We start from the raw sequence: 25,263 nt of genomic DNA on the forward strand, positions 1-25,263 counted from the left end.
CGAGATCCAATGGAAAGGAAGGCAGATAGAACCTGCGTAAATCCTGGGAAGCTGCCATGTACAGTGTTAAAATTAACATAGCTGCAACGTCTATGGCAAGATCTATGTATTTGTGGCTCAATGAACTGGAGGGTCATTTAAAAAACAAAACACAGAGGGAAGAAATAATAGATTTGTTACCCCTTCTCAGATCAGCCACTACCTTCCTGGCCGACGCGTCTGCTGAAACAGTTAGATTCTCTTCCAAAGATGCAGCCCTCTCTAATACCGCTAGGAGGGCTTTGTAGATGAAGTCATGGTCAGGTGACAACACCTTCAAAAAGGAAATATTGTTCCATTGGCTTCTCGGGAGAATATGTCTTCGGTCTTGGACAAAATCCTGGAAAAAGCGACAGATAAGAAAAAAGGTTTCCCAGAGGAAATGCCTCAGAGGAGGAGTTTTTCCTTTTGTCCCTATGGGGGGCGGAATAGATCCTATAGAGGCAAAGGGAAATCTGGGTGGTGGAGCTACCCAAAGGGCTTTCGAGGTAGGGGGTTCTTACTTAATCCCCAGAACAAAGGTAGTGACAAGCAACGATGCCAGGATTGGGGGAAGACTTAAGAGAGTTCTCTTATCAGTGGAAGGGAATTACATCAAATCCCTGGGTACAAACGTAGTGGAGAAGGGATACAAAATAGAGTTCTCCTCTCTTCCCCTAAACAAATTTGTAGTCTCATCCCAATCATCAAATCGGTTGGGAGAAAGACTCTGGAAGGGTGTTTAAGATATATTAAAACTGGTTGCAATTATGCAGGTTCCCCCAGCTCAAGAAAAGGAGGGGTTCTACTTGACGCTTTTTTCTTAATGACCAAACCAGACAGATCGTTCTGAACAATATTAAATCTGAAGCAACTAAACAAAAATATCCTATACAGGAAGTTCAAGATGGAGTCACTATCATCCACAATCCCTCTGATAAAACAGAGTGCGCTAATGTGCACAGTCGATCTGAAGGACGCATATTACCACGTCCCGATTCAAGAACGGTCTCAGTTCTTGAGATTTGATTTAAAACCAAAAACAGAGTTTGTCACTTCCAGTTTACGCCCCCTTCCATTCGACATTTCTTCAGCCCCCAGGTTTTTTACCAAGATTGTAGCAGAATTGGTAGCTCATCTAAGAAAGCAGGGTCTAATGATAATACCTTTTATTTAGATGTTTTTATTTTTATTTTGGCAGATGAAAAAGGACCTTTCTAGCCTTACTAGATTTAGGATGGATGGTAAATTTAAAGAAATCCTGTCTTCTTCCTCAGACAAGTATAACATTTTTGGCAATCCTCTTGGACTCAGAGATACAGTCCTCGTTCCTCACAAGAGAAAAAGTTGCAGGCCTACGAGAAAAGGTGCAAAAATTCCAAAAAAGGAGTTCTTGTTCTATCAGAGAGGTGATGAGCCTCTTGGGAGTGTTAACATCATGCATAACTTCGGTCCCTTGGTCCCAGATGCACTTCAGAACTTTTCAATTATGGCTACTGAGGAGTTGGGACAGGAGACAAGTGTCCTTGGACCAGAAAATTATGATTCCAGAACATGTAAAGTAATCTCTCACATGGACCCTGTCCTCCAATCTCGAAAAAAAGGTGTGGTTTGGCAGAAGACTCAGTTTATTAAAATTCAGATTGATGCGAGAAAAACAGGCTGGGGAACAAACATAAACAGAAATTTCTTACAGGGTCTTTGGCCAAAGGCCATATCAGATCAATCCTCAAATTACAGAGAATTAAGAGCTGTATGGGAGACGCTAAAAGCAGCTTTGGATTTTTATAGAGGGTCATCACATAAAGATACTATCCCACAGCGTAACCACTGTATCTTATCTGAGACACCAAGGGGGAACGAGATCAGGGGAGCTGAAAAAGCTGTTAGAAAGGATAGTCTCATGGGCTGAAAAAATTGTAAAATCCATATTGGCGGTTCACCTAAAAGGCTTCCAGAATCAAGTGGCGGATTTTCTGAGAAGGAAAAGCCTGGACAAGGGAGAATGGTCTCTAAATCAATAAACATTCAGCCTGTAGGGGAAAGGTGGAGCTCCCCAGTTATAGATCTGTTTGCCTCAAAAGTAAACGCATAGGTTCAAAGATTCTGCTACCTAAACCCAAGAGACAACCCTTGGGCAATAGAATGCTTTCTCTCAAACTTTGGATTGGACGTTGGCTTATGTGTTCCCTCCATTTCAATTTAATCCCAAAGGTAATCCAGAAGATCATTCAGGAAAGTCCAAATCTTATCTTAATAACACCATTTTTGGCAAAAAGCTGGTTTTCGATTCTCAAAAAACTGATGACACTGGATCCTTCCTTTTTAGGAAGGACATCCTAACTCAAGGCCCGTTGATAGACCTGCATCCAGAGTTCTTCAGCCTAACTGCCTGAGTCCTGAGTCCGAAATCCTAAGAAGTCAAGGTCTGTCAGACAAAGTGATCTACACACTTTTAAAGGGAACCTGTCACTGGGATTTTGTGTATAGAGCTGAGGACATGGGCTGCTAGATGGCCGCTAGCACATCTACAATACCCAGTCCCCATAGCTCTCTGTGCTTTTATTGTGAAAAAACCCAATTTGATACATATGCAAATTAACCTGAGATGAGTCCTGTCCCTGACTTATCTCACGTACAGGACTCATCTCAGGTTAATTTGCATATGTATCAAATCGGGTTTTTTACACAATAAAAGCACACAGAGCTATGGGGACTGGGTATTGCGGATTTGCTAGCGGCCATCTAGCAACTCATGTCCTCAGCTCTATACACAAAATCCCGGTGACAGGTTCCCTTTAAAGCCTGTAGGAAAAAGTTCACATCTGCAATCTACTTAAAAATCTGGAAGAAATTATGTTCCTGGTGGGGAGAAACGGATCTAAATCAGTCAGTTCCAAATATACAGAAAATTCTGGACTTCCTGCAACAGGGGCTGGACATGGGTCTCCGTCCTTCGACCCTGAAGGTGCAGATTGCAGCCCTAAGCGTCTTTTTATTTTTTCAGATTTAGCTGAGCACAGATGGATCAAAAGGTTCTTCAGGGCAGCTTGCTGGTTGAAACCCTTTGTTAGACCTAGAATCCCAACCTGGGACTTAAACATAGTCCCACAGGATCTAACAAGGAGCCCCTTTGAACCTTTGGGGGAGGCTTCAGTTAAAATCCTCTCCCTCAAGACAGCCTTCCTTATAGCAATTTCTTTGAAAAAGTGGGTGCGTCTTTGGAGCAGATATGCAAAGCTACGACCTGGTCCAATGTGCATACCTTTAATTAAAGGGGTTGTCCAAGTTATATTTATTGATGAACTATCCCCAGGATAGTTCATCAATATCAGATCGGAGGGGTCCGACACCCGGCACCCCCTCCGATCAGCTGTTTGAAGAGGAGACTCGCACGGTGCCATCGCTGCCTCCTCTTTACTGTTTACCTTCTAGCCGTTGCATCTGCAGTGGTGAGCAGGTGTAATTACACCCAAGCCTTCCCATTCATTTCAATAGGACGGCTTGGGTGTAATTACACCTGCTCACCACTGCAGATGCAACGGCTAGAAGGTAAACGGTGAAGAGGAGGCAGCGCTGACACCCTGCGAGTCTCCTCTTCAAACAGCTGATCGGAGGGGGTGCCGGGTGTCGGACCCCTCCGATCTGATATTGATGACCTATCCTGAGGATAGGTCATCAATAAATATAACTTGGACAACCCCTTTAAGCATTATAGGCTCAACTTGTCAGGATCTTCCGATCTATCCTTTGGTAGGAAGGCCCTTCAAGCCATAGCCCGCCCCCCCCCCCCCCCCCCCAAATTAGTGATCTGATAAGTCTCCTATATTGCCGTCATAGTGGTGAAATGGGAAAATCTGAATTGTCATCCGTATTTTTTGCAGATGACAAAAATCCACCATGACGGCACGTATTTCCCACCCAAAAAAAAACAATGACGAGAACAATTTTGTTTATACTGCCTGAGTTATGGTTTTTCATAAATTACATTAGTATGAAGACATACAAAAAAATAAAATAAAAATGATTAAGTTCATGGCTACTATAGTAATCTGATAAAAACTAAAGTGGGTGGAGGGCAGGGGCAATTTAATCTTTCTCTGTTTTCCTGCCCCTACAGAGGTCAGGGGTCAATCTCCCATATTTTGCCGTCATGGTGGATTCATGGAAAAGGAATTACCGGTAAGTCTAAGGCCTCCTGCACGTGACCGTATGTATTTCTCGTGCATGGCATTGGGGGACACAGCACCATGGGTATATGTCCAACTACCACTAGGAGGCACTAGACACAAAAAGTGTTGGCTCCTCCCAGGTGGGCTATACCCTCTCCACAGGCACGAGGCTATTCAGTTTTAGTCTAGTGTCCGTAGGAGGCAGACCTGTCCTGCTTTTTTGCAGGTTCTGCTGTTTATTTTTATTCTTTTTTTCTCTCTTCCGCAGGTCGGTTTTTTTCCACCGTTATACCTGCTGCAGGCTGGGGCTCCATCGTGTTCCACTTTAGTTGCCCCCCCTGCGGGCGCGTACTTCGGTACCATCGCCGGTCACCCAGTCCCCACGGACTGCATCCGCAGTGGCTTGCCGGCATTCCCACGGTTCCCGTGTTGAGTCTGCCGAAGGGGTGACCGTGCTGCGCCCGAAGACATCGGATGGTGAGTATATCGGATGGTGAGTATACTCCCCTGTCCCTGTGTCCCTGCCCCAGGGTTAGGTTCCCTTCTGTGGCCAGGGGGATGGGATCCACCTTAGCTGGGGGTCCTGGGGAGCCTCTTCGTTCCTCCTAGCCAACCCCCTCCCCCTCCTGGGGGGGTTATATTCATTTTTTTCCTCCCTTCTTTTCCCCCTCGGTTGGTCTTTTCTCTCCTCCCTGGCCACAGTCTCTCCCTGGCTTCCCCGCTACTTTAGTCCCCGGCTTCTGCCGGGACTAGGCCTCATCTTCTATGGCCTGTCCCCGGCTCCCAGGTGCTCTGTTTGCCCTGATCTGCCTATCCCCAGGTGTCGCTTCTCCCCCCCTACCCTACTCACCTATTTTTATGGTTCGGTGGGCCCTCTGTCGGCCGCGGTTCGCCCCGCCCCCCTTGCTCCGTTCCCGGCCACCTCATAAATCGAGGCCCCGGCTTTTGGGCCTGCTAGGCCGCAATCTTCCCGGCCCCTCCCCCTTGCTTCCCGGGCTTTTCTGAGCCCCGCCCGGCCCTCGGGAGGAGCTATCTCCTCACCCTTTCCTGGGCTAACATGTTTTTTCTGTTGGAGGGGGTGGTTAACCCCTCGATTGCTTCATGTCCCCTGCAGCCCTACTGACCACCTCTTTTTTGGGGAACAGCTGCTGCTGCACCTCTTTGGGGGAACACTGCGTCCGGGTCAGGATAGACAGCCTCTGCTGGCTGCTTTTTGAGCATCTCTTCTCCCAACAGCTCCTCGGTCGCCACGTGTTTTCACGTGCGTCCGCTGTCTACAATGGCTGCCATGTGGTCATCCTGTCCCTGCTGGTGTGCAGTACCTCTTCCCAGATCCCATTGTTTTCCCTGAACAATCTTTTTGTGTAGGTTCCCCATGAATGGGTCCCTCCGTGTCAATGCCATGGGAACCTTGGCCGACTCTCCCTGGCAGTGTCGCTGGAACGCTACCAACCCAAATTGCGGCCACCTCTGCCCTCCCAGGGTCCTCCCTGCAGATGGGGCATGCTCAGTTAGGGGTACCTGCACCCGGGTTCGGCGAGGGGTAGCTCACAGTACACCCTCGGGTGGTCTCAACGGGGTCCCACCCCTCCTCGGCATCCTCGGATCCCCCCCAGGACAGGCCTGAGGCTGGTGACGGATCCTTCCTGTCACCCCATCCGTTGCCTCTGGGGACACCTCTGCACCGATTCCCTCGGAACAGAGCATCAGGCGGTCTTCCTCCATATAGAAGCCCTCTGGGAGGTCAAGACTACGTGCACGGAGGAACCTCTCCTACCTAAACAGGGTTGGTATCCCCTCTAGTGGATTTTCGGATGGTGCTCCCCTGACCGCACAGGTATTCAACCGCACAGGTAAGGCAGCCGTCCCCGTGTTTAGCATACTGAGTCACCTACCCGGTGTCTGATACGTACGCCTTCTCCTTAACAGGGGGGTTCCTGCACCACTGCCATAGGCTGTCCCTGACAAGCCTTCCTGGTTCCCCTATACCAGGGGCTATCCTCTACACATTTGAGAGTGTTTCCGTGGGGTTCCCATCCTGGTGTTGGTGTTCGCCACTCTACCTCATTACAGGGAGTTCCTGTTCTGGGCAAGCGGTTAGCTCGGCTATCGCCTCCTGTAGGTTGGTGAGTTCAGAGCAATTGTACAGCCGCCTTGCCCCTTTTCTTAGGTAGTGTACCTACAGGAGCCATTACTCCTGGCTGGCTCTATGGTGTTCCATACAGCACTATTTCTCCCTTCCGGGTGAGATATACAGGTCGCTTCAATTGCCGTTGCAATTGCACCTGTCTGTTCCCAGCCACTTTGCTCCTGTCATAGGTGGAGTACCTACACCATCTCCTGATGCTGTAGCCGATTCCCCTGGCTTGGCGCTATGGTGTTCCATGCGACACTATTTCTCCCTTCCTGGCGAGATATACAGGCTGCCTTTAATTGCCGCTGCAATTGCGCCTGTCTGTTCCCAGCCAATTTGCTTCCTTCACAGGTAGAGTACCTACGCCATCACCGGTGCTGTAGCCGATACCTCTGGCGGGCTCTGTTGTGTTCCATGCGGCAACATTTCTCCCTACGGGCGGAATATAGAGGCCACTTTCAATTGCCGTAGAATTGCCCCTGTCCGGTTCAGTTACCTGTCTGTTCCCTGCCGCCTTGATCCCTTAACAGGTGGAGTACCTGAGCCATCTCCGGATGCGGTAGCCGTTCCTCCTGTCCGGCTTTATGGTGTTCCATGTGGCATTTTCTCTCCTTACAGGACGAGATATTGAGGCCTCCTCCTATTGCCGTGGCCATTGCACCTACCTCATCATAGTGTGCACCAAACGGCCATCTTACTCCCTTCATGGGTAGAGTCCCTGAACCGTCTCCGATGCTGCAGCCGTTCAACCTGTCTGGCTTCTAGGGTGTGCTATGCGGCCCTGTTTCTGTTGCCATTGCACCTACCTGATTGTGGTGTGCACCTGTCTTGTTCTTTGTGGTACCGTGCGGCCCTACTGGGTTCCATTGTTAACGCGGTTGCTGTTGCACCTCTCTGGGTCTAGGGTGCACCATGCGGCCACATTGCTTCGATCTTAAATGTAGTTCCTCTAACACAGCCATATTTCTACTTTACAGGTTGTGTACCTGTACCCTCCGTATGCTGTCTCATTCCCAGATGCTGTGGCTATGTTTCCACTCTCCTTAGTTGGCAACGTGCAGCCACTTTCCCCATATTTTAGGCGTGTGTTTGTAGTACCCCAAGCGCTGGGCCCTGTGGTGCGGTCTGTAGCTCAGACAGTTTCTGTATCACTGGGTGTTTTCTGCCCACGGGTTCTAATCTGTGCTGCGGATGTTGGTTCCATCCATTTGGTTCTTCCATACATCTGCCACTCCTTTACTGTCGCGCTCATTGGTCTCCTTCTACCTCTCAAGGCACTGTCTGCACCAGGCCCCCTTCGTTCAGCGTGTGCATGGTTTCCATGTCTGGCAGGTGTGGGCCAGCCCAACCCCCACCTTGTCGGTCTACTGCTACTTCTGGTAGCTCCAGTATATGACTGATCTGTCTGATCCGGCGGGTGGTCCTCATTCAACCACGCTCCCTACTCCGTGGCCAGGTGGTTGTTGGCCTTCGTGCTGTAGTTGCTCTTGCCTTCTCTTTACGGTACTACGGTATGCTGTGCTCCGCGTTACCCCATGTTATAGGGGAGTACTCGCGTTGTTTCCTAATTGCTGAGCGGCCCATTCCTGGTGAAGTACAAGGATCTCCACTGGATCTTCTACCTTGTTTGGACACGTAGCTGGTGGCATCGGCCGCGGCTGCGGTTTTCTGTCATCGCTGGATGTCCGCCACACGGAATCCTTCTGGGTCCACGGCTTTTATCATTGCTGGACGTCCTCCCTGATGGGTCAAGGACAGGACCTCTGAGCGCCACACACACCTGTCTGAATTTTCAGCTGCTTGCTCTGGTATCGGACAGGGCCCCGTAGTTCCTTTTGGGTCCAGGTGTTTTCGGTATTCCCTTGTATTTTCTGCTTAGTTGTGCTACATGGCGGAGGGGCAGTCCTCTTGGACCTTGCCGTCGTCTGCACCTGTCTGGTGCTTTCTCCCCCCTGGAAGTTTTCTGTATGCCGGTCGCAGCTGGTTTCTACATTTCTATGTAGGCTACCCCGGTTTTTTCATGGCGACTTCTGCATTCCTTATGCATATGGATGTCTGTCGTTTTGTGGTACATCCCGAGCTGCTGTACTTGCCCTCTCTGGGACAATGTTTAAGGTTTGCTGGTCAATATTCTTGGTACGGCTAGTTGTCCATGGCCTATGCCCCTTCCCCTATGGTGGTTTCTTTTCGCCTTTCCTGGATATTCTGGCTTGCGTTGTCTTCTGGTGGTTCAGCTTCTGGTTCCTTGTGAGCCCATACTGGGTACTCCTTTCTGGAGTCCCTGTCCCTGTTCATTTGAGGTCCTCTTGGGATTTGTGTCTCTTTTTCCAGCCTCCCACGTCAAGTACCTGGTATTGAGTGGTTTAGTGCTGCGGTTTGCAGTTCCACCGTATGGTCTCCTTCGGGAGGGACCTCCTCCTGTTGTAGGACCTTTCCTCTTTAGGTTTTTTGGAGTGCTCTCCTTCTACTCCCATGTCTCTCAGTCCAGTGTGTCCTGCCGAGGTTGCCTGGCCTGTATCTGGCTTCTTTTTTCCATGCTACTTCACATGCCCAGTGTTTCCTCTGGTCTTACGCTTCACGGTGATATCTTGTTTTCGGAGGCTTGCGCCTCGTCTCCTGTTTTTGGGGACGCAGGAGCTATCGTTCTTTTCCTGGTTTTTTACCTACAACCCCCTCCTTCTCCAGGGTTGGCGGTTTCCTCTAGCAGCCTTGGGTTTTCACCTTTACATGGGGCGCTTAGCTTCTTTCCTGGCCTTGCGGTGAGGGGAGTCCCCTCCCTTCACATGTGAGCCTTGCTATGGCTCCCCCACTCGTTTGGTTTTCAGTGCTTCCCTGTTTCTTTTCTCCCCTGGCCTTTCAGGGGATGGCCACAGGTTTTTTTGGGTCTGGAACAATGTAGAGCGTTGGGTAGTTTCACCACGCGGTGCTGTCCTAATTTTTTCTCCAGCCCTTGGCTGCGCTCTGTTTCCTTTTGCCACCTTCTTGCATTTGGGATTTTCTTCCAGTCATTTGTCCTGGGGTGCTGGCAGTCTTCCCTGCTTCTTCTGAGGTTTCTTCCTTGTTATGGAACCTCTTGCCCATCTCGTGTTTTTTCCCGTTGGGTCACATGGTTCTCCTGCACCTGTATGCCCAACCGGTGGCGCGTCTCTTCTTTTCCCTCCCTCAGGGACTGCTTTGGGACGTCCCATGGTGCTGTGTCCCCCAATGCCATGCACGAGAAAATTGGATTTTTTGTACTCACCGTAAAATCCTTTTCTCGTAGTAGGCATTGGGGGACACAGATCCCTCCCTATGTTTTTTCTTCCGCTTCTCCGGGCTGGTCTCTTGATCTTTCCCGGTACGGGAGTTGTTGGTTCCTTGCTTTTCTTCTCTCTCCTACTGCTTTTGGTACAAACTGAATAGCCTCGTGCCTGTGGAGAGGGTATAGCCCACCTGGGAGGAGCCAACACTTTTTGTGTCTAGTGCCTCCTAGTGGTAGTTGGACATATACCCATGGTGCTGTGTCCCCCAATGCCTACTACGAGAAAAGGATTTTACGGTGAGTACAAAAAATCCAATTTTTGCGGTCCGCAAGAAATACGGATGACATCCGGGTGCATTCTGTATTTTGCGGAACGGAACAGCAGGCCCCTAATAGAACAGTACTATCCTTGTCTATAATGCGGACAATAATAGGACATGTTCTGTTTTTTTGCGGAAAGGAAATACAGAAACTGAATGCACACGGAGTACCTTTTCTTCTTCTTCTTTTTTTTTTTTTTTTTTTTTGCTGACCCATTGAAATTAATGGAACGTATACGGTCCGCCCCAAAAAAAACAAAAACGGAATGGACACAGATTTTAGTTGCAGACATTTCAGTTGCATCTGAAGGCACCCATGGGCTAATAATAATAATAATTAATTATTATTATTATTATTATTATTATTATTATACGCACTTATATAGCGCTACTATATTCCGCAGCGCTTTATAGAGATTAGCATCTTATAGGCAGTTATTAGGAATTAAGGATCTGGGTAACAGGTAGACAAAAAGGGGGTTATTTACTATATATTTAATATAGGCGTAATTCTGGCGCAGATTGTGGCACAAGGGTTATTTGCGCCGCAATCTGCTACTTTTCCCTGCACATGCCAAAGTGGGCGGGGAGGAGCCGGCAGACCCATCTCATTCATTTTCTACGCCTGTTTTAGTTGTAGAAAATGGTTTAAATTTAAGGCTACTTTCACATTAGCTTTCGGGGCTCCGCTTGTGAGTTCCGTTTAAAGGCTCTCACAAGCGGTCCCGAACGCATCCGTCCAGCCCTAATGCATTCTGAGTGGATGTGGATCCGCTCAGAATGCATCAGTCTGGCATCGTTTGGGCTCCGCTCCGCTCCGCTCAGCAGGCGGACACCCGAACGCAGCTTGCAGCGTTCGGGTGTCCGCCTGGCCGTGCGGAGACAAGCGGATCCGTCCAGACTTACAATGTAAGTCAATGGGGACAGATCCGTTTGAAGTTGACACAATATGGCTCAATTTTCAAACGGATCCGTCCCCCATTGACTTTCAATGTAAAGTCTGGACGGATCCGTCTGAAGCTACTTTCACACTTAGAATTTTTTCTACAATATAATGCAGACAGATCCGTTCTGAACGGATCCCATCGTCTGCATTATATGAGCGGATCCGCTCTGAACGCAAGTGTGAAAGTAGCCTAAGCCAGCAAGGAAGTTGCTTACATTTAGACCGGGTTGGATGTGCCAAAGTTATGTACAGGCTGGCACCTCTACATAACTTCGGCGGATCCACCACCAGCTAAAGGGTTTATTAATAAATTACCCCACCATAATATAAAAATACACTCCTCTTCTATTGGGACAAAGATGTTTTTAATAAATATGGAGGTCAGGAAATCCAGTCCAGCACACCTCACGGGGCACGGAGGTCTGAAATGCTTTAGACAAGCATATTGCCGTTATTGAAACAATTTATGAACCAATAAATGTGGCAAATGAGTATGGAAGGTACTGCAGCTAACTCTCATCAACCCCTTCTTATTTTTTTAAATATATTTTATTAGTTTATAATGCAAAAATTCATATCCATATTACAATTATAATATTATAAAATCCTACAGTCCGTGAAATTTGTAATTTGCAACATGATTAAGAACAATTTCATACAAGTATCCATGCTTATGGAGACAACAAGAATACAAATGGAGATCTCACTTGCTGGGGGAAATGCGGGATACGTCCGTCATCCACAGCCTAATAAGGCAAAACAAACACACAAAACATCCCACTTGACATATTGTTGTCTATACAGGGGAAAAAAGGTCAGGGGCCCGCAGCCCGGCGGCCTCCGGGGAGCGAGCACGTGCCCCGCGCTCTCTCCCCCGATCATGGGCAAGAAATTGACAGGATTGACAGCCATATCACCATTCATCCGATACTCACATTAACCGTACGTAGCGGGCCTACTGCAATCTTTGATCGCAAGCATTTCATAAAACAAGTTTGGGGGTCCAGCAGTCTTCTATCGCAGTGGAAAAGAAAACTCTTACATATTTTGCTGCCTCATCCCCATGTAGTTAGTTTAGGAGTTTAATGCCCGACTTAACCGTACCACACATATATCCACCTTAGTGTCTCACATATAAAGGGACTCAACTTGAGTATCACTCGGTGATCACCGGCATTTAGGGAAGATGTAAACATGAGCACTATCAACCCCTTCTTATAAAGAGACCCTCAGTGATGAGCTGCTATTGAAGCAGGACGCTTCGGACTGTCATATTTTCCCTGTCAGCGAAATGTGCTATTGTATGGCAGCCATAGAAATGTATGGTCGTCCATGTAAAATGTAATCGTTTTAAAGGACACATGGATAGTGGTTGCCTTAAGAAACATGCCATCAGTGTTCATAAAGTGCAATATATGTGCAGATTTTTAGGCCTGAAGATAACTATATTTCAGAGCTCTAATTGTGCTGACGAGGTCATTGTTGTTCAGTGGCATGTTGGTTCTGATCTATTTTTTTGAGGATACGGCCTGTAGACCTTCACCTATCATGTGTAGGTCCCTGCAACTACACCTTTACCCATCAGGATGTCAAACAAGTCAGTATGAGACCTCACACAAAAAATGAGCATGAGAGCTTTTCATAGGGCAAAAGTGTCTGCAGTAGAAGTTGGTGTTGGACAGTTCAGAAATTATTTATTCATTCATTCATTCATTTATTTATTTATTTGTGAATCTGATGTAACGTATCCAGAAGAACCTTCCTAACAGATGTAACACTTTGAGAAGCAGAGAAATGTTCTGGATCTTTAACCACTTCAGCCCCGCTAGGTGAAACCCCCTTTATGACCAGAGCACTTTTTACACTTCGGCACTACACTACTTTCACCGTTTATCGCTCGGTCATGCAACTTACCATACAAATGAATTTTACCTCCTTTTCTTCTCACTAATAGAGCTTTCATTTGGTGGTATTTCATTGCTGCTGGCATTTTTACTTTTTTTGTTATTAATCAAAATGTAACGATTTTTTTGCAAAAAAATGACATTTTTCACTTTCAGCTGTAAAATTTTGCAAAAAAAAACGACATCCATATATAAATTTTTCGCCAAATTGATTGTTCTACATGTCTTTGATAAAAAAAAAAATGTTTGGGCAAGAAAAATTGGTTTGGGTAAAAGTTATAGCATTTACAAACTATGGTACAAAAATGTGAATTTCCGCTTTTTGAAACAGCTCTGACTTTATGAGCACCTGTCATGATTCCTGAGGTTCTACAATGCCCAAACAGTAGAAAACCCCCACAAATGACCCCATTTCGGAAAGTAGACACCCTAAGGTATTCGCTGATGGGCATAGTGAGTTCATAGAACTTTTTATTTTTTGTCACAAGTTAGCGGAAAATGATGATGATTTTATTTTTTTTATTTTTTCTTACAAAGTCTCATATTCCACTAACTTGCGACAAAAAATAAAAAATTCTAGGAACTCGCCATGCCCCTCACGGAATACCTTGGGGTGTCTTCTTTCCAAAATGGGGTCACTTGTGGGGTAGTTATACTGCCCTGGCAATTTAGGGGCCCAAATGTGTGAGAAGAACTTTGCAATCAAAATGTGTAAAAAATGACCGGTGAAATCCAAAAGGTGCACTTTGGAATATGTGCCCCTTTGCCCACCTTGGCAGCAAAAAAGTGTGACACATCTGGTATCGCCGTACTCAGGAGAAGTTGGGGAATGTGTTTTGGGGTGTCATTTTACATATACCCATGCTGGGTGAGAAAAATATCTTGGTCAAATGCCAACTTTGTATAAAAAAAATGGGAAAAGTTGTCTTTTGCCAAGATATTTCTCTCACCCAGCATGGGTATATGTAAAATGACACCCCAAAACACATTCCCCAACTTCTCCTGAGTACGGCGATACCAGATGTGTCACACTTTTTTGCTGCCAAGGTGGGCAAAGGGGCACATATTCCAAAGTGCACCTTTCAGATTTTGCAGGCCATTTTTTACACATTTTGATTGCAAGGTACTTCTCACACATTTGGGCCCCTAAATTGCCAGGGCAGTATAACTACACCACAAGTGACCCCATTTTGGAAAGAAGACACCCCAAGGTATTCCGTGAGGGGCACTGCGAGTTCCTAGAATTTTTTATTTTTTGTCACAAGTTAGCGGAAAATGATGATTTTTATTTTTTTTTCTCTTTTTTCCTTACAAAGTCTCATATTCCACTAACTTGCGATAAAAAATTCTAGGAACTCGCCATGCCCCTCACGGAATACCTTGGGGTGTCTTCTTTCCAAAATGGGGTCACTTGTGGCGTAGTTATACTGCCCTGGCAATTTAGGGGCCCATATGTGTGAGAAGTACTTTGCAATCAAAATCTGTAAAAAATGACCGGTGAAATCCGAAAGGTGCACTTTGGAATATGTGCCCCTTTGCCCACCTTGGCATCAAAAAAGTGTCACACATCTGGTATCGCCGTACTCAGGAGAAGTTGGGGAATGTGTTTTGGGGTGTCATTTTACATATACCCATGCTGGGTGAGAGAAATATCTTGGCAAAAGACAACTTTTCCCATTTTTTTTATACAAAGTTGGCATTTGACCAAGATATTTTTCTCACCCAGCATGGGTATATGTAAAATGACACCCCAAAACACATTCCCCAACTTCTCCTGAGTACGGCGATACCAGATGTGTGACACTTTTTTGCAGCCTAGATGCGCAAAGGGGCCCAAATTCCTTTTAGGAGGGCATTTTTAGACATTTGGATCCCAGACTTCTTCTCACGCTTTAGGGCCCCTAAAAAGCCAGGGCAGTATAAATACCCCACATGTGACCCCACTTTGGAAAGAAGACACCCCAAGGTATCCAGTGAGGGGCCTGGCAAGTTCATAGATTTTATTTATTTTTTGCATAAGTTAGCGGAAATTGATTTTTTTGTTGTTTTTTTTTTTCTCACAAAGTCTCACTTTCCGCTAACTTAGGACAAAAATTTAAATCTTTCATGGACTCAATATGCCCCTCAGCAAATACCTTGGGGTGTCTTCTTTCCAAAATGGGGTCAGTTGTGGGGTGTTTGTACTGCCCTGGCATTTGAGGGTCTCCGCAATCATTACATGTATGGCCAGCATTAGGAGTTTCTGCTATTCTCCTTATATTGAGCATACAGGTAATGAGATTTTTTTTTCCGTTCAGCCTCTGGGCTGAAAGAAAAAAATGAACGGCACAGATTTCTTCATTCGCATCGATCAATGTGGATGAAAAAATCTCTGCCCAAAAAAAAAAAATGGAGGGGAAAGGCGTCTGCCAGGACATAGGAGCTCCGCCTTACATCCATACCCACTTAGCTTGTATGCCCTGGCAAACCAGATTTCTCCATTCACATCAATCGATGTGGATGAATAAATCATTGCCGGGATTTTTTTTATATATATATATATATATATATACAAAGTGCTTGCCAAAGCATAGGAACGCCGCCTCCTCCTCAGCTCGTATGCCTCGGCAAACGTATCTGTCACTGCAGAGGAGAAAATCCCGTCTTGCAGCGCCGCATACACCGACTTGCGTGTAATCTGACAGCAGCGCAATGCTTCTGTCAGAATGCACATCGGTGCTTCAGCTAGTCAATCGGTTGGTCCACCTGGAAGGTAAAAAAAGAAGAAAAAAAAATAAAAAATAAAAAACCAGGCCGCAACGCAATAATTTTATTAACTTTGCAACAGAACATATAAACTTTAACTTTTTTAACTGAACATTAACGTGTTTGCTTACTGGTGTGTTTTTTTTTTTTTTTTTTTTTTTTTACCTTTATAGAACAAACCTCTCCTTCCCCATGGGTCAATGTGCAAAGCGCAAATCGCCCAAAGATGTGGCGAAGTGCGTTATGCACTTTGTCCCATGTGAAAGGAGACGTTTGCAGCAGCAGTGAGTGAATGGGCCCTAATAGCCCTGTGTGCCTGTCCTGGTGAGATGATCCCTATGCTAATAGTGTACCTGTGAGTGGTACTTCCGGAAACACTCTCCAAAGCATAGGGCAGGGTGGTCCGGACAGTCAGGACAGAAATAGCGGGTGTCACGCCTTATTCCACTCCTGCTACAGACACGACATCTTTTTCGGGGTGACTGTTGGGTTGAGGTACCAGGAACGACATTGGGGAAATGTCGCTCGTGTAGACGGCTAACTACACTGGTGGTTGGGGCCACGGAACCTCCTGGATACAGGAGGTTCTCGATGATCTCCTCCTGAAATTTGAGGAAGGATCCAGTTCTCCCAGCCTTACTGTAGAGAACAAAACTATTGTACAGAGCCAATTGAATTAAATATACAGACACCTTCTTATACCAGCGTCTGGTGCGTCGGGAAACTAAATACGGAGACAACATCTGGTCATTGAAGTCGACCCCTCCCATGTGGAGGTTATAGTCGTGGACTGAGAGGGGCTTTTCAATGACACGGGTTGCTCGCTCAATTTGTATTGTCGTGTCTGCGTGAATGGAGGAGAGCATGTAAACGTCACGCTTGTCTCTCCATTTCACCGCAAGCAGTTCTTCGTTACACAGTGCGGCCCTCTGCCCCCTTGCAAGACGGGTGGTAACGAGCCGTTGGGGGAAGCCCGCACGACTAGTTCGCGCGGTACCACAGGCGCCAATCCGTTCTAGAAACAAATGCCTAAAGAGGGCCACACTTGTGTAAAAATTGTCCACATAAAGATGGTACCCCTTGCCGAATAAGGGTGACACCAAGTCCCAAACTGTCTTCCCACTGCTCCCCAGGTAGTTAGGGGAACCGACCGGCTCCAGGGTCTGATCTTTTCTCTCATAGACCCGAAATTTGTGGGTATAGCCTGTGGCCCTTTCACAGAGCTTATACAATTTGACCCCATACCGGGCACGCTTGCTTGGGATGTATTGTTTGAAGCCAAGGCGCCCGGTAAAATGTATCAGGGACTCGTCTATGCAGATGTTTTGCTCTGGGGTATAAATATCTGCAAATTTCTGGTTGAAATGGTCTATGAGGGGCCGAATTTTGTGGAGCCGGTCAAAAGCAGGGTGGCCCCTGGGACGGGAGGCGGTGTTGTCACTAAAGTGCAGGAACCGCAGGATGGCCTCAAAACGTGCCCTGGACATGGCAGCAGAGAACATGGGCATGTGATGAATCGGGTTCGTGGACCAATATGACCGCAATTCATGCTTTTTTGTCAGGCCCATGTTGAGGAGGAGGCCCAGAAAAGTTTTAAGTTCGGAAACTTGGACTGGTTTCCACCGGAAAGGCTGGGCATAAAAGCTTCCCGGGTTAGCGGTGATAAATTGTGTGGCATACCTGTTTGTTTCGGCCACAACTATGTCTAAAAGCTCCGCAGTCAAGAACAGCTCAAAAAATCCCAGGGCCGAACCGATCTGAGCCATCTCAACCCGAACTCCAGACTGGGCAGTGAAAGGGAAAACTACAGGTGCGGCTGAAGTTGGGGACTGCCAATCAGGGTTTGCCAGCACCTCTGGGATTCTAGGGGCTCTACGGGCACGTCTCTGCGGTGGCTGCGACGGGGTCACTACTGCACGTGCCACCGTACCAGCTTCAACTGCCCTTCTGGTGCTCGCTACTTCACCAGGTTGTACGGCAGTGCTGGTACTAGGTCCAGGGAGGGCTGGGCTGCTGGTGTATGCCTCACCACGTAATCCGACAGCACCAGCCCCACTCTGCTGCTCTTGAAGCGGATCCTGCGCAACCTGCGGTCTAGCGACACGGGGCCGGGTACGCCTGGTGGTATCAGGGACCTCAGCCTCCTCGTCCGAACTTTGGGTCAGAGAGCCACTGCTTTCTACAGGTTCGTATTCTGACCCGCTGGATTCATCAGATGAGCGTTCCCACTCCTCATCCGACTGGGTCAGAAGCCTGTAGGCCTCTTCAGAGGAATACCCCCTGTTAGACATGTGGGCAACTAAATTTAGGGGTATTCCCTGAGACTACCGAAGAAAAAAAAAAGCAAGCCTGTCTTACAAAGGGGAGGCTAGTGAAGTACCGGAGGCCGCTGCGGTTGATAAAAAATATCAAAACTGATTTTTTTTATCGCCGCAGTGCGTGTAAAGTGAATGTGCAGTGATCACTGCGGTGGGGCGGGTGTGGGCGAACGCACGTGTGGGCGACCGATCAGGCCTGATCGGGCAAACACTGCGTTTTGGGTGGAGGGCGAACTAAAGTGACACTAATACAATTATAGATCTGACCGTGATCAGTTTTGATCACTTCCAGATACTATAAAAGTACAAATGCTGATTAGCGATACGCTAATCAGCGAATAACGGACTGCGGTGGGCTGGGCGCTAACTGATCGCTAACTACCTAACCAAGGGACCTAAACTATACCTAAAACCTAACGGTCAATAACAGTGAAAAAAAAAAGTGACAGTTTGCACTGATCACTTTTTTCTTTTCACTTGTGATTGACAGGGGTGATCAAAGGGTTAATTGGGGTTCAGGGGGGTGATCAGGGGCTATAGTGTAGTGTTTGGTGTACTCACTGTGAAGCCTGCTCCTCTGCTGGATCCAACCGGCGAAAAGAACCAGCAGAGGAGCAGGCAGCCATATAACAGATCATATTTACTAATATGATTTGCTATCTGGCACTTTGATTGGATTTTTTTAAAATCAGCAACCTGCCAGCCACGATCATTGGCTGGCAGGTTGCTGACGAAATACTGCTGTGTGAAATGCCGGCGCGAACTGCGCATGCGCGCGCATATTCGCGTCATCTCGCGTCTCGCGAGATGACGCGTATATGCGTGACTGTGCGCAGCGCTGCCACCTCCGGAACGCACATGTGCGTTAGGCGGTCCGGAGGTGGTTAAAGGGAACCTGTCACTGGGATTTTGTGTATAGAGGCTGAGGACATGGGTTGCTAGATCGCCGCTAGCACATCCACAATACCCAGTCCCCATAGCTCTGTGTGCTTTTATTGTGTTTAAAAAACGATTTGATACATATGCAAATTAACCTGAGAGGAGTCCTGTATGTTAGATGAGTCAGGGACAGGACTCATCTCAGGTTAATTTGCATATGTATCAAATCGTTTTTTTTTTACACAATAAAAGCACACAGAGCTATGGGGACTGGGTATTGCTGATGTGCAAGCGGCCATCTAGCAACCCATGTCCTCAGCTCTATATACAAAATCCAGGTGACAGGTTCCCTTTAAATTGAATAGTGTTTAATTTCTAGGCACTGCCTCCATTATTATAGCTATGCATGACCCTCTACTGTTTGTTAGGTTTCCCAGTTTTTTATTCTAAAAAGGTTTTCCTAGATGTTTATACTGATGACCTATCCCCTGGATAGGTTATCCGTATGTGATCGGTGGGGGTTCAACACCCAGGAACCACACCGATCAGCTGTTTTCAGAAGGCACCAGTGCTCCTGTGAGCACTGCTGTCGTTTTGCACCCTTACCAAGCACAGTGGCGTATGTTATACAGAGGCTGTGCTTAGTATTGCGCTGAGCCCCATTCTCTCTGCCTAGGAAAAGCAGAGAGAAGGCAACAGCGCTCACAGGAGCGCCGGGACCTTCTCAAACAAGTTTTTGGCGGGGGTCTTGGATGTAGGAACCTCACTTATCAGATACTGATAACCTATCCGGAGTACAGGCCATCAGTACAAAAATCTCGAAAAACCCTTTATCTAAACATATATATATATATATATATATATATATATATATATTTTTTTTTATGTGGTACTATTAACATGTCCTTCATGTATACCCCCCCTTCTTCTTTTTGTTACTACTATGAGTTTAATAGTTGGGGATGGTTATTGACGCGCAAAGCAATCTCTGTACTGATGAGCATTCTGTGGTTCATTCCCATAATAATCATCCTTGTGCCTTTAATCAGTGGAACTGTGCCGTCAAGCAGCACTCCTTGTACCCTTCATGCATGCTGTGGTATAATAGCAGGATCTCTAAGAGCTTTGACTCTAGCGATTGCTGTACCCTGTGGAGCTATGCGTCCCACCAGTGCCCCTTGTGACTAGCATGTGTCTGCTAGTATAATGGCAGGATCCCTAGCGATTGCTGTACCCTGTGGAGCTATACGTCCTACCAGTGCCCCTTGTGACTTGCATTTGTCTGCTGGTATAATGGCAGGATTCCTAGCGATTGCTAAACCCTGTGGAGCTATACGTCCCACCGGTGCCCCTTGTGACCTGCATTTGTCTGCTGGTATAATGGCCGGATCCGTAGCGATTGCTGTACCCTGTAGAGCTATGCGTCCCACCAGTGTACCTTGTGACTAGCATGTGTCCGTTAGTATAATGGTGTGATTTCTAAGCGCTTCAGCACTGAGAGGTAGAAGTAAATTAAAGGGGTTTTCCAGGAGTGCAATATTGGTGACCTGTCCTCAGGATAGATGATCAGTATCAGAGTGGCCAGGGGTCCTCCCAGTGCCCGCATTAATCAACTGTTTGAAGAGACCGGTCAGCTTGCCGCATGTACAGAGACTGTGCTTGGTATAGCAGCCCAGGCCCATTCACTTGAATGGGATTGCTCTGTGAAACTATGCATCCTAGCGGCGCTCCTTGTACCCTTCACGCATGAGCTGGTATAGTGGCAGGATCGCTAAAAGCTTGGCCTCCCACATATGTTCTTAGACCCTGGAGCGCCTCTGTAGCTGAGTAGGAACTCGGCTACAGGATTGCCATCAGTTTGTGCTTTCATTTAACCCCTGACGGTTCTGTTCCACTTCTATACATACGTACTTGTTTTCTTCAGTCCACGCTGCAGGATATTTTCCTTTATAATTTCGTTTGAACGTATTGCTGTTTTAGGAGAAAATCTTCTAGAAATTCTTCTTAGAAGGGGCCAGTCCTGTGTATTTACTTGTGACAAGAGGTTTCCACCCTGAGAACTGTAATTTATTATACTGGTTATTTTAATAAGCATGCTACAGATGTATTAATCCATTGTCAATCTTTTAATCCTTCCCCCCTCCGCTTCCTCGCCCCCCAAACAGTTTTTGGCATTGGCATTAGACACTTTAGATCTATTGTGTTATCTGATGTAAAAGGGTTTTCTGACATTTTACTACTGATGACCTATCCCCAGGATTGTCTAGGCCAGCGTCTCTCAGCTTTGCTTAGGCCAGTGACGACATGTTTATCGGTCACATTGCCCGCTCAGCACCATTGAAATTAATGGGGCTTAGTGTGATACCAAGCACAGCCGCTACACAATGTACGACGCTGTGCTCGGTGAGCATGAAGAAGGGTGTCGGATCCCCACCGATCAGATACTCATGACCTAGGTCATTAGTAGTAAGATGCCGGAAAACCCTTTAAACACCCCAAACTGTGTTATAGTTATCCAGATATTAATAAATATGCCCATTTATGAGCATATGGTATCAAGACTCCATCCTTCTGGTGAGATCGTGGATTATTGTACCCTTTAATTTTCTAATTTAATTGGATTTTTAAGCCAATTTCACTGGTGTATTGCCAATAATCGTCGTTCACTGGTGTATTGCCAATAATTATTTTGTTCTGCAGCCTAGTAACTCCTACGTGCAATCAGAAGCTAAAATGTGGGTGTTCAGTGCTGCGCTGTCAGAGACCACCCTTTTTATCAATTTGTATTCCAGGCAGAACGGCCATTAAAGGATTTTTTTTTTTTTTTTTTTTTTTTTTTTTTTTTTTCAATTTAGACTCTCCTGACCTGTGTTCATCATAAAAACAAATCCTTCTGGAACCCATCCGTAGACCAACAAAACTGTCCCTATGATAAAAATGGTACTGATGGTCCTATAAGGGTCACCAGAATGGAGAGGTGCTGCACAGACTGACTGTTGAGGACATATTAATTTCATAGGGGCCTATGTGATGCGGCAATGGGAAGCATTGAACAGGCTCATGCGCTTAGATCGCTACATAAGTGGCGGGTGCCAGCTGTACAATACAGCTGACAGTGAGTGGGAATGGAGATGATGCTGATCCTAGTTTTAAAGAGGACCTTTCATGGGTCCAGACATTATGAAATAGTAGGGGGTTGTGTAGGGCATAGTGCAGGCATGTAAGATCACTTACTAGCTTATCTGTCCGGCACTCCGTTCGCCCGATGTGCCCCCCTTTTACTTTTCTCGCCTGGTATGCTAATGAATATCATCGGTACAAGGAGGAGGAGACAGCCCTGTTTCTCACTGAGCGTCTCCTTCTGCCTGGCTGTGCTGCGATTCAATCACAGCAGAGAGAGTAACAGCCAGGGAGAAGGTGAGTTGTTTTGTTTTTTGTTTTCTTTCTGGCTGTGACGCTATCAGCTGTGATTGGACCGCGCTACAGCCAGGGAGAAACAGGGCTGTCTCCTCCTCCCTGTACCGATGATATTCATTTCCAATAGACTATTGAAGTCTATGCTACGAGCAATCAGATCGCATGTAGAGGTCCACTAAGGTGACTACCAAAAGTACTATAGACAAGTGAAAAAAAAAAAAAAAGTGAACAAATAAAATAAAATCAAACCCCACAAAAATAATAATTAAAATCACCCCCTTTTCTAATGTTGCATAGTAAAAAAAAAACATAAATAACATTGGTATTGCCACGTCCAAAAATCTTTAAACTATTGCAATATAACTATATATATATATATATATATATATATATATATATATATATATATATATATATAATATGTGTATATGTGTAAATCACTCGCCTCATCTACTTGCACACGCTGAGGAAGTCTCTCCTCTTTATGGTAAAGGACCTGTTCTAAGCGTGATGACTTCACTGTGCACTCCTAGCATGATAGCATGGCGACGTTATCATGCTGAGCGCAGGTCCTTTTACAATTCAGAGAGGGGCGACTGCTTCTGCACCTGCAAGTGGATGAGGTGAGTGAGTTTTTATTTTATTTTTGTCCCCTAAAAGGCCATATTGAACTAGCATACCAGTTTTTAATGGCTGTTAGACGGATGCACTCTTGTCTAAGCAGCCGTTAAAAACTGTCCCATTGATTTCAATAGGGTCTGTCTGGCCGTAGGACATGTCTTATTTTGACAGCCACTATTCACTGGCCATTAAAAAAACGCTCTAGACTGCAATGATTCTGAAAACGGCCTTGTGACGGCCGTATTTCAGTGTCATGTGCTTGTAGCCTTACTTTCCCCATCAGACTGCAGTAGATATGCACACTTTGCTGACCTGAGCTAAGACACTTAGAGAGTATGATATGTCAGCCTATGGTTTTTTTTTTTTTGTTTTTTTTTGTGTATACAGTCTTAAAGGGGTTCTCTCACGTCAGAAAATGGCATTTATCATGTAGAAAAAGTTAGTACAAGACTCTTACTAATGTATTGTGTCCATATTGCCTCCTTTGCTGTCTTGATTCATTTTTCCATCACATTATACACTGCTTGTTTCCATGGTTACGACCGCCCTGCAATCCAGCAATGGGGGCTGGGCTTGAACATTGTAGGAAAAAGCACCGTCTTATGTGCACTCCCCTGGTAACTGCCACCAAAGGGGCTGGCGCTTTTCTCTGTAGTATGCAAACATGACCACTGTTGTATTGCAGGGTGGTTGTAACCATAGAAACGAGCAGTGTATAATGTGATGGAAAAATGAATCCAGCCATTAAAGGAAGCAATATGGACAACCACAGTACATTAGTAAGTGCCTTGTATTAACTTCCTCTACATGATAAAGGCCATTTGCTGAACGGAGACAACCCCTTTAAATCTGTACAAGCGTAGTAGCTTTCTGCATCTACCACAGAAACGGGCATCTTTAGGATTCTGATGGATTTTTCTTTTGTACTTTATTTTTAACATATTTTTTTTTTATATACATTTTAGTTATGTTTCATTTTAGGACCTCAGCTAAGCGTCCAGTTGGAAGGTTGGTTGTCCCAAGCACAGACCTCTAAAAGGCCAGCTCGAGCCATTATTGCACCGTAAGTATCAGCATTGTAATGTCACTGTGGATTTGTGTACAGAAAATCTGCAGAGGTTTACAGTACAGCAAAGTGGATGAGATTTCCATAAATCTCATCCACATGCTGTGAAAAAAGCATAAATTGACCTGTAATACATGTCGCCCGCTTCAATACGGAGGCGGAAATTGCTAGCAAAACCCACAACAAATCTGCATGTAACATCTGCGGATTTTGCTGCAGAAGCGCAGCAAATTCTACAGAGGAAATTCTACCCTAGGTAGATGTGCCCTTAAAGGAATTTTCTTGAAGTATATCTAATTTATGAAACCCTCATTTAAACATTTTGCTCCTGACCTCTGTTCACAAAACCCAAACCTCCTGCAAATAGTAAGGCAAAGGGAGGAAAAAGCACCTAGAACTGTCTGGTGCCAAAATAGTGAATGCTTTGACACGGGTGAATGCTTTGACACGGGTATATGACCTATTGTTCAGTTTAGCTGTGTTTAGTACGTATTAGATTAACAGCAAAAGGTATGTTGTGTGATGTGCACTGTAAAATAATGGGTAGGTTTCCATTCTGGAAAGAATGCAGGACAGAATACCACAGCATATGGTGCTGTTTTGTCTTGCAGAATAACGGACACTCCAACAGAAGTCAATAGGGCACCAGTAATAACGGATCTGGGGCTTACTTTTTTTTTTTGTCTATTTAGACCAGAGCAAAAAATAATAAATGCCTCAGATGTAAACCAAGGCTAACCTATGCTCTACAGATTGTCCAGTTTCACTCGCTGGCACATGATGTTGGAAGTTCAATGCTTCTCTAAGCTGTGTAGAGACATCTGTGACAGAGAAGGGGCCTGTGCTAGCTGATGAACTGAACCAGGCAGCCAGCCCATTCAAACACGCAGGGACGAGGATGAAGCTCCCTGCCACCAGAGACTGTGTTGGAACTTCACAGCTTAAACAACAGAAGCTCCACTTCTTAGACCATGCAGCAGGAGAAGACTTGTTCCATCTGTAAGGTTTTCAAAATGAAAGTATATCTAGTAAGTTTCATTCAAGAGGTTGTCCCACCATAAAAACGTATCCCCTGTCCACTGGATAGATGATAACTATCTGGTCGAGGGGGGTCTGCGTGCTGGGACTCACTGATCACAAGAATGAGGTGTTGGAGTGGAGGTCACACATGCATGCCGCTGCTATAATCAACTCTCTGGGATTGGCGAAGATCGCGGAGTGCTGTATTCGGTTTCTGTTCAGCAGTGCCATAGAGTTGAATGGAGTGGCAGTATGCATGGATGACCATTGCTGTATTTACTCTGGACGCCCGGGAATCTCATTCTTGCGAACAGTGGGGGTCCCATTGTTTAGATTCCCACAGTTCAGATATGTATCCCCTATCCTGTGGATATTGGTGAAGTTCTTATGGACAGACAACCCCTTTAAGAGTGTGGCCACCTAACATTATGTTTTCAAATGTGCTAGAAAAAGAATAATAAG

The 25,263-nt window shown here is 46.1% G+C and overlaps 1 protein-coding gene across 1 annotated transcript in view; it reads left to right on the forward strand.

The window, feature by feature from the left end:
• MEMO1 (mediator of cell motility 1) overlaps window positions 1-25,263 on the forward strand; it is a 120,571-nt gene that overhangs the window by 17,985 nt on the left and 77,323 nt on the right. Inside the window, exon 2 of the mRNA XM_044290277.1 lies at window positions 23,697-23,778. Within this exon, the coding sequence (XP_044146212.1) occupies window positions 23,697-23,778 (82 nt within the window). The remainder of the gene's footprint in view (window positions 1-23,696; window positions 23,779-25,263) is intronic.

Source organism: Bufo gargarizans, chromosome 4 (assembly GCF_014858855.1).
Source record: "Bufo gargarizans isolate SCDJY-AF-19 chromosome 4, ASM1485885v1, whole genome shotgun sequence".
Taxonomy (NCBI): domain Eukaryota; kingdom Metazoa; phylum Chordata; class Amphibia; order Anura; family Bufonidae; genus Bufo; species Bufo gargarizans.